Source organism: Archocentrus centrarchus, chromosome 6 (assembly GCF_007364275.1).
Source record: "Archocentrus centrarchus isolate MPI-CPG fArcCen1 chromosome 6, fArcCen1, whole genome shotgun sequence".
In the NCBI taxonomy this organism is placed as follows: domain Eukaryota; kingdom Metazoa; phylum Chordata; class Actinopteri; order Cichliformes; family Cichlidae; genus Archocentrus; species Archocentrus centrarchus.
Genome location: NC_044351.1, coordinates 6,018,499 through 6,038,536, shown reverse-complemented (window position 1 = coordinate 6,038,536; position 20,038 = coordinate 6,018,499). Strand labels below are relative to the sequence as shown.

Here is a 20,038-nt window from a genome sequence, read left to right as displayed (position 1 = left end):
TCTGCTCTGGTTAAGTAAAGTAAGAACTGTGATGGTGTCACTTTGAGACCAGTTTTAAATACTTCTTTAGGTGAAAAGACCTGCTGAAACCATTTATGATTTAGATTGGGGATGTAAAATAAAAATTCTCAGGATTTTGAATGCCATAAGTGTTATCAGTTGCCTGTCAGCAAAACAACTACAGCAGAATAGAGCATCTCTCTGGCTGATGCAATCTAGCACGAATTGATAACTTGTCCTTGTTGAAAATGCCATAGCAATATTTCAACCATCCTACTAGAACAATGTGTTAACTGTTCTTCAGGTTTGTGTGAACTACTTTATGAAATGTAGTAGAGCATCAATTGTGATGAAAGGTCTGTTAGAGAAGATGATAATCAAGCAGTAACCAGTTCTGTGCCGGGAGAATGTGTGGTGTGTGTATTTAGTCATCCTCCTCATCACTGTCTCTCATGCTGATGCCCAGCTGGCCATCACCTTCCTTGACAGCCACAGTAGCCTCCTCCATTGTCAGCCTGTTGTAGATGGTCTCATAGCTTTTGTTGTTCAGCGTGCCATCCAGGACACCCCGCAGCCTGAAGTCACGGTAGGTCTTCTGTTGAGGTGAGAAATAGATAAAAGGAAAGGGACAGAAAAAAGCATAAAGCATCTTTGGAATGTAGTAAGCAGGAGAAGGTGTGTGCTATTCACTGTTTGAAAGGACAAAAGCAGGAAGATTGAGGCCCAAGGACGTGCACAGTCTTTTATGTGCCATACCAGGAAGACAGACTATGGCAACTAAGAATGTTTTCATCTTATGTCAGGGGCTATTATAAATCCTTGTCTCATTGCTTTCAAGTTAAACTCTGTATATTAGCAACCAATGAAAAGATAAAGGCAGCTGGAAGCAGCAACAGCACACGGTTGAGCAGTTTTTTACTTCGTGTTTCCCTGCCTCTTCATACTGCTTTCAAGGACACTTCACTGTGGGTTGATTTGTCTTTATTATTTCTTCCTTTCCCGTTTTGTCAGTTCTGACTGTTTTTACACAAATCATCCAGATTTTAAGATGTTCCTTTACCTGAGTGGAGCCAGCCTCAGTTTATTCACTGACAAATTTTTTTATTTATTTATTTTAAACATTAAAGAAAAGATACTGTTGGCAAGTAATTTTGAATGACAAACGATTCGTTTTTGAAAAATGATCATCTTGGTCTCCAAAATGGTCAATGCTCTAGACTTGGTCTCTATTAAATACTTAACATTTGTTTACCTTAATAATCTTGATGAGTGTTTTCAGCTGGTACATGTGCAGCTGTAGGTCTAGCCTGTCAGTCAGCCAAACACATACCGCCTTCATGGAACCAGTGTACCATTGCTGTAAGAAGAAACAAACCAAGCAGGACAAACATATTTACGAGAAGAGACAACAATAGACAGGTAAGAATATGATGCAAACTATCAGTTGTAGACATCAATCACAGATTGGCTGCTTCAATTCTAACCTACCTTTCAATATGTAAAGTTAGGTCCATGTCCAAGTATTTGGACAATGACACAAGTGGATCTTAAAATCAAACAATCAAGATGTGATTGAAATGCAGACTCAGAATTATTTCAAGGGGTTTAACAAAAGTTTTCCACTAACTATTTAGAGATTACCTCCATTTTTATACATCGTGTCTGATTTTCAGATACTCAAAAGAAATTGGACAAACTAAACGAAATTTAAATATAAGATTATTTTTAATACGTGGATGAAAATCCATTGCAGTCAATGATTGCCCGAAGTGCAGAACCCTTGGACAACACCATATTTAGCATCCTTTGTCCAATATATCCACTATCATTCCTCTGCTCATGTCCAAAACCATCTCACCCTCATCTCCCTAATGTTGTATCCAAACTGCTCAACATGAGCTGTCCCTCTGACATATACATTTTGGACACACATTCTAATTCATTGATTTTTCATTATTTACAAATTGTCTACATTGGATGACTTTAGTATTAAAGTACAAACTATGAAGAAATACATATAGAATTATTTAGTAAGCAAACGTGTTCAACAAACCAGAATATGTTAGATTCTTCAATGTAGGCAGCTCTTGCTTAGATGACAACTTTGCACATCTTGGTATTTTCTCAGTCAGCTTTATGAGGTAGTCACCTGGAATGGCTTTCAGTTAACAGCTGTGCCTTGTCAAGAGTTAATTTCTTGCCCTCTTAATGTGTTTGAGACCATCAGTTGTGTTGCAAAGAGGTAGAGTTGGTATACAGTGAATAGCCCTATTTGAGTAATATTCTAATCCATATTATGGCAAGAACTACACAACTAAGTAAAGAAAAAATGACAGTCCATCATTAGTTTAAGAAATGAAGGTCAGTCAATTTGAGAAATTCCAAGAGTATCCTCAAGGACCATCAAACATTATGATGGAACTGGCTCTCATCAGGACAGCCGCAGGAAAGGCACACCAAGAGTTTACCCGTTGCACAGATTAGTTCATCAGAGTTACTAGCCTTAGAAACCACAAGTTAACAGCACCCCAGATAAGAACCCACCTAGATGCTTCACAGAGTTCAAGTAGAACACACATCTCAACACCAACTGTTCAGAGAAGCCTACATGAATCTGGAGTTTGTGTTTAGTGGGACCATCATTTGTTATTCAACAGGACAATGACTCCAATCACACCTCCAGGCTATGTAAGGGTTATTTGGCCAAGAAAGCAGGTGATGGACTGTTGTGCCAGATGACCTGGCTGCCACAATCACCTGATCTGAACCTAATTGAGATGGTTCAGGATGAATTGGACTGCAGAGTGAAGGCAAAGCAGCCAGCAAGTGCTCAGCACCTCATTCATGAATGTTGGAAAACGATTTCAGGTGATTACCTCATCAAGTTGACTGAGGAAAATGCCAAGATGTGCAAAGCTGCAATCAAAGCAGAAGGTGCCTATCTTGGAGAATCTAAAAATCCTAAGCATATTTTGGTTTGTTTAACACTTTTAAGTTTACTATATGATTCCATATGTGGTCCTTCATAGAGTGGATGACTTCAGTATAAATTTACAATGTAGGAATAAATAAATAAATAAATAAAAAAACACTGAATGAGAAGGTGTGTTCAAACTTTTGACTGGTACTGTATCCTGGTCAAAAATGACTCCAAGATCCTCACAGTGTTACTGGAGGCCAAGGTATTATCATCCAGAATTGGTGGTTAGACAACATGGTTCTAAGATTATTAGGGTTGAGTACAGTAACCACAGTTTTATCTGAATTTAGAAGCATGAAATTAGAGGTAAATCCAGGTCTTTATGTCTTTAACCTCCTAAGACCATACATGCCTATCATAAGATGAAGCTTAGTTTATATACATATCAGCTCCATATAATCATAAATATCTGGGAGAAATTAAAAATACACTGCTCAAAAAAATATAGGGAACACTTAAACAACACAACATAACGCCAAGTAAATCAAACTTCTGTGAAATAAAACTGTCCACTTAGGAAGCAACACTGATTGACAATCAATTTCACATGCTGTTGTGCAAATGGAATAGACAACAGGTGGAAATTATTGGCAATTAGCAAGACACACTCAATAAAGGAGTGGTTCTGCAGGTGGGGACCACAGACCACTTCTCAGTACCTATGCTTTCTGGCTGATGTTTTGGTCACTTTTGAATGTTGGTGGTGCTTTCACACTCGTGGTAGCATGAGACGGACTCTACAACCCACACCAGGTTGGCACATCAATGCGAGCTGTGGCAAGAAGGTTTGCTGTGTCTGTCAGCGTAGTGTCCAGAGGCTGGAGGCGCTACCAGGAGACAGGCCAGTACACCAGGAGACGTGGAGGACGCCGTAGGAGGGCAACAACCCAGCAGGAGGACCGCTACCTCCACCTTTGTGCAAGAAGGAACAGGAGGAGCACTGCCAGAGCCCTGCAAAATGACCTCCAGCAGGGCACAAATGTGCATATGTCTGCACAAACGGTTAGAAACTGACTCCATGAGGATGGTATGAGGGCCCGACATCCACAGATGGGGGTTGTGCTCACAGCCCAACACCGTGCAGGACGCTTGGCATTTGCCAGAGAACACCAGGATTGGCAAATTCGCCACTGGCGCCCTGTGCTCTTCACAGATGGAAGCAGGTTCACACTGAGCACATGTGACAGACGTGACAGAGTTTGGAGACGCCGTGGAGAGCAATCCGCTGCCTGCAACATCCTTCAGCATGACCGGTTTGGCAGTGGGTCAGTAATGGTGTGGGGTGGCATTTCTTTGGAGGGCCGCACAGCCCTCCATGTGCTCGCCAGAGGTAGCATGACTACCATTAGGTACTGAGATGAGATCCTCAGACCCCTTGTGAGACCATATGCTGGTGCGGTTGGCCTTGGGTTCCTCCTAATGCAGGACAATGCTACACCTCATGTGGCTGGAGTGTGTCAGCAGTTCCTGCAAGATGAAGGCATTGAAGCTATGGACTGGCCCGTCCGTTCCCCAGACCTGAATCCGATTGAGCACATCTGGGACATCATGTCTCGCTCCATCCACCACAGACTGTCCAGGAGTTGGCGGATGCTTTGGTCCAGGTCTGGGAGGAGATCCCTCAGGAGACCATCCGCCACCTCCTCAGGAGCATGCCCAGGCATTGTAGGGAGGTCATACAGGCACATGGAGGCCACACACAATACTGAGCCTCATTTTGAATTGTTTTAAGGACATTACATCAAAGTTGGATCAGCCTGTAGTGTGTTTTTCCACTGTAATTTTGTGTGTGACTCCAAATCCAGGCCTCCATTGGTTAATAAATTTGATTTCCACTGATGATTTTTGTGTGATTTTGTTGTCAGCACATTAAACTTTGTACAGAACAAAGTATTCAATGAGAATATTTCATTCATTCAGATCTAGGATGTGTTATTTGAGTCTTCCCTTTATTTTTTTGAGCAGTGTACATTGCAAACAGGAGTTCAGGTCTCAGGAGGTTTAAGCAGTCCTGCAGTTTAACTAGTTGGTGTGTATTATCTAGCTTCATGAATAGATAAAGCTGGATACATCTGCATAGCAATGAAATTGTATGCTATGCCTCTAATAATACTGCCTAAGTGAAGCATGTATAATGTAAGTAGAATTGGCTGTAGTATGGAATCCTTTGGTACTTGTTTGCAGTTTGACCTATGTTTAATACCAAAACAATCAACTTGGATCAAACCCTGCAAAGGACTTATGTGTCACACTGAAACATGAACCAGGAAAATTCCAAACACAACTCCACAATAAAAAACACAACTCCACACTCAATAGATTCCAAAAGAAAACACTAATAAACCACCCAAAATTATAACAAAAAGAGTCCACAGTTTCAGCTAACTCACTCCAGTTTCCAAGCTCAGTCCAGTTCCCAATTAATCCAGTTCATTCATAAAGAAGAAGGAAAAAGGAGGGGGGGTGACATGCAGCATCTTTCTCATGCCTGATTGGCTTAGCCCACATGTGTCAAACTCAATTATATTCAGGACGCGAGATAATTTCCTATGGCTATTATTAATGGCCCGTGAGTAAATACCACTCCCACCACTTATTACAAATCCTGCAATGCACGGCAACAGATGCCACGTAGGCCAAGACCTGTGCACTAACCCATTCTCCCACTTTTACAATGACACATTGATCAGTCAACGGATAAAAACATCAGTCATCACTTTTTACAGCAACACTTAAGCTAGCGTGACCCCCCCCCCCCCGCCAAAATGACCAAACGAAAAGTGGATAACGGAACCTGTGGTGTGTGGGGGAAAGAGTGGATTGGTGGGACAGATGCGGGAGAAGATGAAGAGGGAGACCTGCACAGGTGAGATGACAGTGCATCACTGCTGCGCAGCAAAGTCATGATGACAGAACGTTCGGTAACACAGTGATCTTTATAAGAGACAAAGGTTTAAATCACTGGCAGTTTCAGTCTTTTCTGGAGGAAATAGCTTCTGAATTTGGTTACATGCCTTATAACACAGGTGCAGTGAGCTGCCTGAGTAAATCTGTCAGTTCAAAAAAATAAAAGGAAAAGTCTCAGCAGTCTGTGTGAGTCAGTCTTTCTCTGCGACATAACGAAGCATCTTAATGCCTTAAACCTGCTGCTTCAGGGACAGGACCATGTGATTACACACTTGTTTAATGCAGTGAAAGCTTTTCAAGTCAAGTTGTACCTGTGAGAGGCCCAGATGCAAAAAAGGGAATTAATGCCACTTTCCATGTTGCCAAAAATCAGACTATGTCTCCACCGCTGTGTTTGCAGCTGCAGTTTTTGCTGATAAACTGGCCACACTGCACAGTTTGTGTGGCTTTTTTTTTTCCAACAGATCAGTTTTTACTTGAAAAATTGCAAATTTTCATCAGCTTGAAATATTCTCATTTTCTCTGGTGTTATTTTTGAAGAAAAATACAATATTTATATTTTATTTAATGTGTTGAGGAAAATGTTGCTGTATTCTGGCCATTAAAATTCATATTGCTGATTTAAAATATTTTTAGTTTTAGACTGTTCACGAAATGTTAATCCTTATTTGGCCCATGACTTAGACTGTGTTTTGAATTTTGGCCCATCCTGTAATTGAGTTTGACACCCCTGGCTTAGCCTAATCATGTGATTATATTGAGCTGTGTGATTGGCTATACCTACTTGACTATTATTGATTGAAATGGAGAAAGTGGGGATTTTCCTTATCTAGCAACTGACCTAGGTCAGGGAACAATGAGAAACTGGGGAATCCCAAATTTCTAGGTAAATAGCCATTCTATATATATAGTAACATCAGTTCTAGGCTGTAGCCTTATTGATTAGCCTGTGATGCCACTTTCTGATTGGCTGAGTATTGTCGGTGAGGGATGACTCTTAGTACATCACTAATATTAAAGGCATACCCACTGCTCAACTGTATTGCTCAAATGTAAACAGCATTGTTGCATTATGTTTTGTACATTGTTGCTTTATGATTATAGTGATTTTTATAAGCGATCTTATACTAAAAGTATTTGGATAAAAGTTTAGGGCAAGACTCAGGGCAAAATAGTTTGCAGAAGGTAATGAGATGTTTTGTGAAAGGTTTTCTGTTATGTTATTTTCTGTTATAGGGATGTAATGTTATCGAGACTTCTAAATCTATTTTATATTTTCATTACTGCTGGGGTGATATCCCCATTGGTGATGGGTCTTGTTAATCAGAGTATAACATCAAGTTGATTAAACATCTAGGATACTGATCTGCTTTGTTAAGTAGCAGAAGGAGTTGTTAAAATCATTTTCAGCTGCTTTGGTGTTAATTAAATTAATAACAATGAGACAATCCCTAAAACAGGAATGGTTTGACAGGTTGAAGTCACAGAAAATTTTTCCCTCATCTTTTCTGACTTTTTTTTTTTCACTAGTTGTGCTTTTAGCTAGGGTCAGTGTCAATCCCTGGACCCTACAGATACTGCAAGGGTAGTTCAACTCCGCCAGGATGGCACATTGCAAGAAGGTTTGCTATGTCTCCCAGCACAGTTCAAGAGCATTGAGGAGATTCCAGGAAACAGGCAGTTACTCTCTAAGAGCTGGACAGGGCTGTACAAGATCCTTAATCCATCAGCAGAACCAGCATCTACTCCTTTGTGCAAGGAGGAAAAGTATGAGTGCTGCCCGAGGCCTAGAAAATTACCTCCAGCAGGACAGTGGTGTCTCTAAACAAACAATCAGAAACAGACTTAATGAGTGTGGCCTGTGGGCCCCACATCCTCTAGAGGGCCCTGTGCTCACTGCCCGGCACCACTGCCACAGAGTACCAGATTTGGCAGGTCCACCACTGGCAACCTGTGCTTTTGACAGATGTGAGCAGATAAACACATGTGTCAAACATGAAATGGTCTGGAGAAGCTATGGAGAATTATGCTGCTGGTAACATTATTCAGCATGACCAGTTTTGGGGTTAGAGATGGTCTAAGAAGGAATTTCCATGCAGGGATGCACAGACTTCTACAGGCTAGGCAATGGCACAAGTACAAAATAATTTGATCCATTTTGCAATACCATCTGGAAAAGTGTCTGATTGGCAGCAGCTTAATTTTTCAGTATGACAGTGATCCCCACAACACTCCCAGTGCATTAAAACATACCTGAATGGGAAAACACACAATGATAGGCTGGCCTCCCCAGAGCCTGGATCTCAACATTATTGAAGCAGTGTAGGATCATCTTAACAGACAATGCAACAAAAGTCAGCCAACATCCAAAAAAAGAGCTTTGGAATGCCCTTTAAAAAGCCTGGAGAATTATTCCTGAAAACTAGTTAAAGAAATTATAAGAAAGCTTTATTAAAAAAAAAAAATCTCAGGCTGTGCTGAAGAAAAAAGGTGGTCATACCAAATATTCACTTTCAAGCTCATTAGAATTCTACAAACTTTGTTTTTGCCTTCTATACTGTTTCCATTATTGTTTGTACATTTCAATAAATTTCTGCACCTAAAAAGCTTTTATTTATATTTTTTAAATATTTATGCAATTGAATTAATATATTTTATTTGTATTTTATATTAATCTATATCTGCAATATGATATACAAAACACTGAAATAAATAAGATTTTCACTATGTGAAACAAATGGCGTTGGGTGGAAGCATTTACAAATTCTCTTTTATTCTTGTTGGAGCTTGTTGATCAGGTGGTTTGATGAAGGACTCCTCAAGACTTTAATGGTGGATACAGGTACCAGCGCTGCTGATTTGGATGCTATATAAACATTTTCTTTCACTCCACCTGAGCTTACCAACTCCATCTCACTGTCTATTTTTAGTCATAAATGTGGGAGTAACCCTCACGTTTACATGGTGACAACTGAGAGCTGCAGAGTTGTGGATTAAAAGAGACATCAAAACAAAAACTTTGAGTCTAGGATTTTTTTTGAATAATTGACATATTCGAGTTACTCATTGCAGCCCTAGGCCCAAACCAGGATAAATAGGGAGCACTGTGTCTGGAAGGACATCTGGTCAAAACAATCTTTGCAAAATCATACAGGTCATGTTTGTAAATCAGAACTGGTTCTCAAACATTTTACCCAGTAAAATAAAGGTTGAATAAATAAAAAATTCGCATTATCAAGAGTGAGATTTTCATACCATATTGTTTTGGGCCTGGGTTAACAATGACCATCTCTGGAGCTGTTGTTGTGCATGGTGCTGATGGGAACTGTGCTACTGTTGGCTGAAGACATAGGAGGAAGAAAGGGGGAAGGCGTGTTAGGAGACAATAGGAGAGCAGAAATTTTCAATTCATTTGATTTATACATTTTATTTATATAGTGTGAAATCAGAACAGTCACCTCAAAGCACTTATATTTTTTGCAAAGTAAAGAACCTACAATAATACAGAGAAAACCCCAACAATCAGATGACACCCTATGAGGAAGCGCTTGACAAGAGTGGGAAGGAAAAAAGCTTTTAACAGAAACAGGCTCAGGGAGGGGCAGCCATCTGCCACAACTGGTTGGGGGTGAGGGGAAGGAGGCAGGACAAAATACATGCTGTAGAAGAGAGACAGAAATTAATTTTAAATTTAGAAACTATATTGTGCATGCAGGAGACCAGATAGAAAGGAAGCAAGGCCAAGAGCACTGGAGATGGATTTAAGCTGTTCTACCATGGTGTAGATAGGAAGAGAAATGGGGTAACCTTGAAGAAAGAGTATATGAACAGTGTTGTAGAAGTGAAGTGAGTGTCAGAAAGGATAATGAGTTTGAAGCTGGAAATTGAAGGGGTGATGTTGAATGTTGTCATTGCATATCCCTGACAGGTTGGATGTCAGAACAGTAAAAAGAATTCTGGAGTGAAGTGGTGGAGTGTGTCCCCAGCAGGGAGAGAGTGGTGATTCGAATAGATGTTAACGGACAGTGAATGGAACAGAGGAGATGAGGAGGTGTTGGGTAGGCATGGTGTTCAGAGAAATTTGGAAGGACAGATGGTAATGGATTTTGAAAAAATGATGTAAATGGCCATAGTGAACAATTAATTCAAGAAGAGGGAGGTCAATAGGACAACGAATAAGAGTAGAAGAAGATGCACACAGGTGGACTACATCTTAGTTGAGACAGGTTCTGGGTGGTAGGGAAGAATTACCAGATCACTGGGAAAGTAGAGCTTAAATGGTGATGGAAATTGCCAAGAAAGTGTTTGTCTTCTCTGGTCAGAGGAAAGAGGACAAGGAGACTTGGTGGTGGAATGAGGAAGTACATGAAAGTATTCAGAGAAAGGGGAAAAAAAGTGGGACAGTCAGGGAGATGAAGAGAATAGACAGGGCTACTTGGAGGCAAGGAGCAGCAAAGAGATAGGTAGCAAAGGCAAAAGAAACGGTTTATAGTGAGTTAAATGTGAAGATAGACACTAAGGAAGGAAAAGGGACTTGTATCGATTGGCTAGGCAGTGATCGAGCTGAAAAGGATGTGCAACAGGTTAGGGTGATTAAAGATAGAGATAAAAATGAACTAACGAGTAAAGAGAATGTGTTGAGATATAAGGAGTAATTTGAGGAGCTCATGGATGAAGAAAATGAAATATAGGGAGGATGGATGGAAGACAGTGAATCAGGAAGTGTATAGGATTAGTTAGGGGGAAGTGAGGGCAGCTATGAAGAGGATGAAGGGTGGAAAGGCAGTTGGTCCAGATAAAATTATGTCTAGGAGAGGATGACTGAGGAATGGAGAAGTGTGCTGGTACCAGTTTTCAAGAACAAGAGTGATGTGCAGAGCTGTAGTAACTACAGAGGGGTAAAGTTCATGAACTAAACCATGAAACTATGGGAAAGATTTGTTGAAACTAGGTTAAGAAGAGAAGTGATGATCCGTGAGTTGCAGTAGGGCTTCAGGCCAAGAAAGAGCACTACAGATGTGAAGTTTGCTTTGAGAGTGTTGATGGAGAAGTACAGAGAAGGTCAGAAAGAGTTGCAGTGTCTTTATAGATCTACAGAAAGCATGTGATAGGGTGCCAAGAGGGGAACTGTGGTACTGCATAAAGAAGTCATGGGTGGAATAAAAGTATGCAAGGGTGGCACGGGACATCTATGAGGACAATGAGACGGTGGTGAGGTGTGCGGTAGGAAAAACAGATGGGTAAGGGTGGGATGGTATCAGGGATCTGCTCCGACCCCTTCTTATTTGCAATGATGATGGACAGATTGAAAGATGAGGTCAGGCACCAGTCTCCATGGACTATAATATTTGCAGATGACCTTTTGATCTGTAGTGAGCGTAGGGAGTGGGTGAAAGAGAGCCTGGAGAGGTGGAGATATGCTTTGGAGAGAAGATGAATGAAAGCTAGTAGAAGCAAGACAGAATAAATGTGTGCAAATGAGAAGGAGACAGGTGTAACAGTGAAGCTGCAAGGACCAGATAAAGGTGGAGTTTAAATACCTGCAGTCAAACATCCAAAGCAATGGGCAGTTCACAAGAAAGATGAAGAAGACAGTTTAGGCAGGGTGGAGCATGTGAAGACGAGCGTCTGGGGTGATTTGTGATATAAAGATAGCAACAAAAGTGAAAGTGAGTGTTTGTATGGTTTGGAGATGGTGGCACTAACAAATAGACAGTAGGTGGAGCTGAAGGTGGTAGAGCCATACGCCAGAGTTGACGTCAAATTGATGTCACATCTGCTGTCGCGAGCTCAGAGATTCACAGAATGGAATCAGAAGGAAACGTTGCAACAGTTTGAAAAGATGAGACTTCTTTCTTTCTCCTATACCAGCGCTGATATGGAGGTACTGTCTGAGTGGTACCACCTGTTGTTCAAAAGAATACAGCAGTGGGTACCTGCACCATAACAGCAAGCATTTGGCTATGTGATGATGTTACTGGCAGTGTGAAAAGTTACCAATGCAATGGGTATTTGCAATTGTATTTACGTAGAGCACTATAGGTCTCACTACAGGTGTTGGGGGTAGGCTGGATTGGTGGTGGGAGGTCAAATAGAGGGTCAGGCCACTTACAGGAATGTGGATTGGCCGCCCACCTCACTCTCCCTTACCCTACCTGCCTTCCATTTTAATCCATCTCACTATTTCCTTTAGACAGGTAAGTGCGGCACACACACACACACACAAAAATTCCAATCAGACCACTGGAAAATGCACTATATTGGTTATAATAATTTATAGATGTTATGCAATTGGGAAATTGCATAACAGAATTGAATAATCAATGCATAGACTCCATATAATTCTATATACCAAAAAAATAAAATAAATAAAAACAAGCAGAAGGAGTATGGGTGATTTTCACTACAGTAGGGCATGGGGGGGGCGGTTTGGTTTGGACGGGCGGGGGGGGGGGGGGGGGGGGGGGGGGTGTTTGGGGTTGCGCCTTCGACCCTCCACTCTCCTTCCTCGCTCCTGCTGTCTCTTTCCTCCCCCTGGGGTCTGGTCCCCTGTGGCTCTTGGAGGTGGGGGTTGCCCTGGTAGGCTTGTCCTTGTTTCTCCAGGGGGTGGCTTGCCGTGGTGGGGGTGTAATGGTGGCAATGTGGGGGCTCTGTTTTTGCATCTGCAGGCACCATCTGGGGGTGGTGTGGACGTTGGGGGGTTGGTGCGGCTCAGGGATGGGTGAGGGTGGATGCGTCTTGCTCGCTGGGCTTCGTGGCTCACCCTTTCCCTTTCCCCTATCTTTCCCTTTATCTGCCCTCCTTGGGTCTGTTCACTGTCCCTTGGCTTGTGCGGTGCTATGGGTGCCCGTGCTGCCTGGGTGGGATTGGGTTGTGCCTCTGTTGGGTCTTGGCAAGGGCCCCAGGTGACATTCCTCCATGTTTCTGCCTTGGCACACAGGTTTCCACTACTTTTATACCTTTGATGTAGGTTGCAGCCACTTGGGGTCTCTGAGCTCAGGCCACTTGGGTTCTTATCACGATACTGTGTGATGCTTGGACTTGTTGAGAGTGAGGGTGCCATCAAAATTACCACACTGCCTCATTTGGTTTCTGCTAGTCTCGTTATCCTTGTTTAGGTGTCTGGATGCTGGCTTTCACTGAGGTGCTTTTTGCTGGTGACTTTTTCTAAAAAAAATTTCTCTCTGATAATGAATCAAGTTCACCAGTTTTGATCTGGGAAAGATCACATGGTTGTCCTCACATCTCCATGGATACAGGCACATATGTGCACATGCACACACACACACACAAAAGGGGGGCGCTAATGATGTATCAAAAGAATACCAGGTGACAAGTATCTCAACCTTCAGTTTCCCAGCTGTTCAAGCTAGATGACCAGGGTACCTGTCAATATTTTTCTGAGGCCCTTTTATAAAAAAATATTTAAACAACAACAACAAAAACAGCTCAAGGGAAAAGGATGGACTGGAGAGTAGGCAGGGGAGAAGAAAAAGACAGTGGATGGAGGTATGTAAGTACAATACACATATTATAATTGAAAATATTGACTCAATATTAATGCATAAATATAACATACACATAAATCCATTTTAATTATGGGCATAATAATTATATAATGAATTGCCAGTTTTATGCGAAATGCCACAACATTAATGCCTGACTAATTTTGCTACAGGTTTGCTAATGGTAGCGGCTGAATAACAGCTGCATGACCGCAGACACCTGTCTCCCATCTTTGTTCTATTGTTTGTATTCTTCTTGGATGGGTGTTCTGGAACGTACTTTTCGTTGTATACTTGTGTACAATGATAATAATGTTGGATCTAATCTAATACAGGTTTGTATATTATTAGTGTTAAAAGTGTCCTTAATAAAACACATAATAGTAAATAAGGGCAAATAATATGCTAAAGTTAAAAAATAACTTTTGGTAGTGTATATATCTAAACCAGTTATTATCTGCAGCTATAATTTATATATACATGAATCCATATCCATACAAACAGAAACACACACACATACATATCACATATGTATGTGCGAGGGCACACACACACACACACACACACATACACACATACACACACAGTCATGCCACACAAGGACTTTGATTAACATATCCCTGACTTTGTAGCATTAAAAAGAATAAACCATGCAAGGTTCTGTGGACTAGATTTTCTAGTATGGATAAAGTGACCTTAGACTATTGGAGCACATTTATTTCTGCCAAATGCTTTTTCAAGTCTGTTTTTGAAATTGACAAGAAAACACCCCGAGGAGCATCTTTAAACACTTTTCTTTTCATTGACTAAAATAGCCCTGAAAAGACAATATATAAAAACTATATTATCTTAATTTAGCTACAGATTCTCTCTGAACAAGGATGATTTATGGTTTTCCTGTGTGTTCGCCTTCAGATTGGTTCACATGTTAGCCGTTTGCTTGCTGACAGATCTAAAATGTCTTGCTTTAGTCCTGCTGACAACACTACAATACAAGGTTAAAGGAGAAGAGCCAACAAAAGGGCAAAACTCAAAGAGGGTAAAACATTTATTTATTCAAAGACACAAATTTACTGGTAAAATCCTGAATACTGCACGTCAAGGATAGAGTTCAGGGCTCTGCATTGAACTTCAAAGAGTTGGAAAAAAAATCAGGTTCCCTCTTTGTAATTTTCATTAAATGATCTTCCTTCACACCTTCCACCAACAAGCCACAGCTGCAGGAAAATCAAACACACCTTTTCTCACCTGAAGAGCAATCCTTACTTACAGCAGCATTCAAAATATTACTGGTAAAATGCACACACTGGGTGGCTTTATTCAGTTACCAGTCTTATAAGAATACTTGCGGAAATTGCTCTGACACAGTAATGACCCGTAATATTCAGATCTGCTCTGTGAGATGTCTGCAGACTTAATTCTGTACAATGACAAGGACTGTAATTACCTTCCAATTTAAAAGAGAAAAACAGTCCAAAGGTTTTTCACGCACTTGACAAAAGCCAAAACATGTCCATGATTACTCAGCGGTCATGCAAATATTTGATTCATTCTATTGTGAGAGCAACCTGTAATCTCCTACATACTGACTCCTAATTATACCGAAGTAATGATGCAGTTTTTTTTCACTCAGTCTAAGCAGTTTAGCCTCGAGAAAATACAACAAAATATGAACTTACAAATGAGGGTTTAAGTTCAATCACAGTTACTGATTTCATTATTTTTTTTAGTCTAAGCTGCATTAAACATTTGCTCTCTTTAAAAGTTTAATCTTCTGATCTGGAAAGTTATCACACAATCAGAAATTACACATCTTTTCATCAATTTCTTAGAAAGAAAATAAAACATCACATATTTTAGATTGCAAAAATGTGTTTGCCAAATTCAGCTTACTTGTTATGCAAGCTTCAACAGGCGCTTTAGATTGCTAATTTGGTTAATTTGGGTTGAGGACCATATAAATTAGGAATGTAAAGTTTGGAAATTTGTGTTTGTGTTTTATGTTGAGGTGCACAGATGAGTATGTGGGATGCTGTTTGGCATTGGCAGAAAAGATTTGGTAGGTTTTTCATGGGCACAACCCACATACTCAACTCTGCTCCGCAACCCACAAATCCATTTTCCTTACAAATGAGGCACTATTTAAATTGTTACAACAAAGAAATAATCAACCATACAAAAACATCCTTACATTTTGTGCTAAGTTTAGAAATGGGCAATTTTACATAGAATAGAATAGCTTTATTGTCATTACATGTCACGTATATTGAAATTACAGGTGCTTCACCCATTGTGCAGCAATATAAGTATAAAGTATATAGAAAAAGAATAGAATCGACAAATAAAACATAAATGGTAAATGGACTAGTTCTTATATAGCGCTTTTCTACTCATTCAGAGCACTCAAAGCGCTTATACAACATGTTTTACATTCACCCAAGCACTTCCATGTTTACTAAACTAAGTGCTTTTAATTAACTAACATTCACACTCCAACTGGACGGTCGGAGAGCAACTTGGGGTTAAGTATCTTGCCCAAGGATACATTGGCATGTAACCTGGAGTAGCCAGGAATCGAACCGCTGACCTTCCGATCAATAGGTGACCTGCTCTACCTACTGAGCTACAGCCACCCCAAATAAAATACTTTGTACACATCTGTTTATTCAATATTTACATAGCTAAGGAATTATTTACACAGCTACAGAAAAATATATTAATAAATATACTTATCAGGAACATGTATTTATTATGTTACATTATAGAATATTTCCGCATAATATAGGCTTTATAAATATATAATATAATGAGAGATCTGATTGGGTTGTAGACACTGACACCAAACCACTGAAAGCTTTGGGGTGGCTGTAGCTCAGTAGGTAGAGCAGGTCACCTACTGATTGGAAGGTCAGTGGTTCAATTCCTGGCTACTGCAGGCTGCGTGCCAATGTATCCTTGGGCAAGATACTTAACCTCAATTTGCTCTCCGACCGTTCCGTCGGAGTATGAATGTGAGTGAATGTTAGACGATTAAAGCACTTAGCTTAATTAATTAATCATGGAAGTGCTTGTATGAATGGGTGTGCATGGGGTAAATATGAACGTGTTGTGTAAGCGCTTTGAGTGCTCATATCTGAGTAGAAAAGCGCTATATAAGAACTAGTCCATTTACCATTTATGAAATAAACTAGGATTTTAAAGATAGTTCTATATTGAACTGGGAGCGAATGAAGGCTACTACGGTCAAATTTCTATGCACATGGAAGGACTCTGGCTCCTGCATTTTGAATGAGTTTAAGTCATCCTATTCCTACTGATGATTTGGATAACCCTGCAGATAAGTGGCAGTGGGGCAGGGCGCTCACCTTGCAGCCGGAAGGTTGCAGGTTTGAGCCCCTGTCCCTGCGCTGCGTTGTGTCCTTGGGCAAGACACTTAAAGCACATTGCCTAACGGTAGCGCCGGTCTCTGGCTGCATGACCGCAGATGCTCGTCTCTGGATGAGTGATCTGGAACCATCATTTTGTTGTGTGCCTTGTGCGCACAATGACAATGAATTGAATCTAACATCTAAATAGAGCATTGCAGTAGTTTAACTTGGTTGACACAAATGTATGGACAATTTCTCAGTTAGTTTGACATAACAATTCTCTAACTTTTGATATACTGTTTTTTTAGAAAGCAGTTCTGGTAACCTTTTTAATATGATTATCAAAATGAGATGTTTGTACAAAAATATGCAACAGTTCCTGACTTTTTGGAGTGTTCACTAAAACATGAATTTTCTTTCTTTTGACCTTTTGTTAAATTTATTGCAAGATTGTAATATATGTAGTACTGTATACCTTCTCCTGTTGTTTCTGTCTTGTCTCTGTTATGTTATAAAAGTTTCAAGACAAACATGTGGAAAAGAAATTAAATATAACAGAGAGAGTTATTATGAAAATGGCCCTGGAGGTAAAAAAAAAAAAAAAATTGACATGGAAATGGCGTAAGGAAGAAGCTGATAGAACAATCACTGAAATTAGAAATCCCTATACCAATAAAATCTGTTATAAACCTAAAGATATACAAGAATCCTTTGAGTGGAATTATAAGAGGCTGTATGTCAACTCAAAACAATTGATCCTATAACACTGAAAAGTTTTCTGGAATCTTTGGATTTGCCATCGGTAGGCGAGAAACAAAATCAGTTAACAGAAAATTACACTGCGCAAAAAACTTTGTCACTTTTTAGTCAGAATATAACATTAGGTCAATTAAACTAGGATATTGATCTACTCAATTAATTAGCAAAGGGTGCTCTTAATCATTTTCAGCTGTTTTTTTTTTTTCTTTTAATTTTGGGCACAGTGGCTTTATTGGCAGTGTAGATATGACAGGAAGGGGGGAGAGGAGATGGGGGAAGACATGCAGGAAAGAATGACAGGCTGGGACTCGAGCTTGCGCTGTCTGCTTTCAGCTTCACGGCAAACATGAAATTAACAAAGGGTGCAGTAGTAGTAGACAACAATGAGACATCCCCCCAAAAAGGAATGGTTTTACACATGGAGGCCACTGAAAAATTTCCCCTCCTCATCCTTTCTGACTGTTTTTTCACTAGTTTTGCATTTTGCTAGGGTCAGTGTCACTACTGACTGTATTAAGCAACACCTGGACACTACACAGGCTGCAAGGGAAGTTCAACTCCACCAGGTTGTCACATCAATATCTGCCATTGCCAGAAGGTTTGCTGTGTCTCCCAGCACAGTCTCAAGAGCATGGAAGCGATTCCAGGACACAAGCAGTTAACCTGTGACAGATGGACAGGGCCGTGGAAGGTCCTTAGCCCATCAGCAGGACTGGTGTCTGCTCTTTTGTACCGGAGGAGAAGGATCAGCACTGCCAGAGCCCTAAAAAATGACCTCCAGCAGGCCACCGGTGTGAATGTCTCTGACCAAATAATCAGAAACAGACTTCATGAGCCTGAGGGCCCAACATCCTCTAGTGCAGTGATTCTCAAATCCAGGCCTCGTGGCCCAGTGTCTTGCAAGTTTTAGATGTGTCCCTGATCCAACACACCTGAATCAAATATAGAAGTCATTAGCAGAACTTAGAGAACTTGACTGCATACCGAGGAGGTAATTCAGCCATTTGATTCAGGTGTGTTGGATCAGGGACACATCTAAAACCTGCAGGACACTGGGCCATGAGGCCTGGATTTGAGAATCACTGCTCTAGTGGAACCTCGAGCTCACTGCCTGGCACCATGGAACCCGAGTGTCATTTGTCATAGAATACCAGAAATGGCAGGCCCACCACTGGTGCACTGTGCTTTTCACAGATGCGCACATGTGCCAGACGTGAAAGGGTCTGGAGCACAAGTGGATGACTCAATCACAGAATGGGCCAAAATTGAAAACACAGTCTAAGTCGTGGGCCAAACAGGATTAATATTCAGTGAACAGTCTAAAACTGAAAATATTTTAATCATCAATATGAATTTGAATGGCCATAATACAGCAACTGTTTACTCAACACATTAAATAAAATATAATATTTTTCTTCAAAAATAACATCAGGGAAAATGAGAACATTTCAAGCTGATAAAAATTTGCAAATTTCTTTTTTGATGTTATATCAGAAAAAGTACAGAAGCAAGAAACAACAAGCTATTTAGTTTTCTCTCTTATTCCGTTTCTTTCTTACTTTCCATGAACTGACAAATTTCTTCAGGCAGCTCATCACACGCATCACAGGCATGTAACCAATTCAGAAGGTATTTTCTCCAGAAAAGACCAAAACTGCCAGTGATTTAAACCTTTGCCTCTTATAAAGTTCACTGTAGGTGTTACGGTGCTTATGGTGCATTCTGTCTTCTGGACTTTGCTGCCCAGCATTTTCTGGTGTGTGATGCTGTGAGGCACTGTCACCTCAAATGTGCGAGTCTCCGTCTGCATCTTCTCCAACATCTGTCCCACAATTTCACTCTTTTCCCTCCACATCGCAGGAGTGGAAAAGAGATGTCAGCAAACAGGTCCTTTGCCTCCCACCTGTTTTCAAAGTCCACTTTTGGGGTCAGGCTAGCTTAAATTTTAATTTAAAAATCTTTAATTTCCCTGACGGAACCCTCCCAAAGGGATTAATAAAGTTTAATCTAATCTAATTAATCTAAATGTTTCTGTAAAACATGCTGACTGATGTTTTTATCTGCTGACCACTGATCAGTGTGTCACTGGCAATGCATGAAAATGGGTTAGTGCACAGGTCTCGACCTGCATGGTAGATGTTGCAGTGTATAGTGGGATTTGTAGTATAAGTACTGGGAGTGCTATTTACCAGCAGGCCATTAATCATAGCCATATTAAATTATCTCGTGGGCCGAATATAAATATCTCGCTCTCGAGGCGAACAGGTCCACTTCTGCCCTGCCAAATATGTCCCAAATCTGGGCCACAACCAAGGGGCGCAACCTCCATTCCCTCACCAGGGGACCCCCCTCCTGGAGAGAAGGTCCGGTCCCAGGTTCAGACGGTCCAGCTAGCATTGAACATTCAGACAACATAAACGTTCAGTGAATGTTCACATGCATTAATGACATTAAAGACTACCAAGGCAGATGTAATAAGAAAACATATAAACTTGTATTTTGCTATACATAGATGTACA

The 20,038-nt window shown here is 40.7% G+C and overlaps 1 protein-coding gene across 7 annotated transcripts in view; it reads right to left on the bottom strand.

Moving 5' to 3' along the window:
• Positions 1 to 205: 205 nt before the first annotated feature.
• Positions 206 to 20,038, bottom strand: part of cadps2 (Ca++-dependent secretion activator 2) — a 280,333-nt gene continuing 260,500 nt past the window's right edge. For all 7 annotated transcript variants that reach the window (XM_030730944.1, XM_030730939.1, XM_030730942.1 and 4 more), the window contains 2 exons: positions 1,253 to 1,357; positions 206 to 595 (listed from right to left, as the gene is read on the bottom strand). In XM_030730944.1, the coding sequence (XP_030586804.1) occupies positions 425 to 595; positions 1,253 to 1,357 (276 nt within the window). In that variant the 3' untranslated portion in view covers positions 206 to 424. The remainder of the gene's footprint in view (positions 596 to 1,252; positions 1,358 to 20,038) is intronic.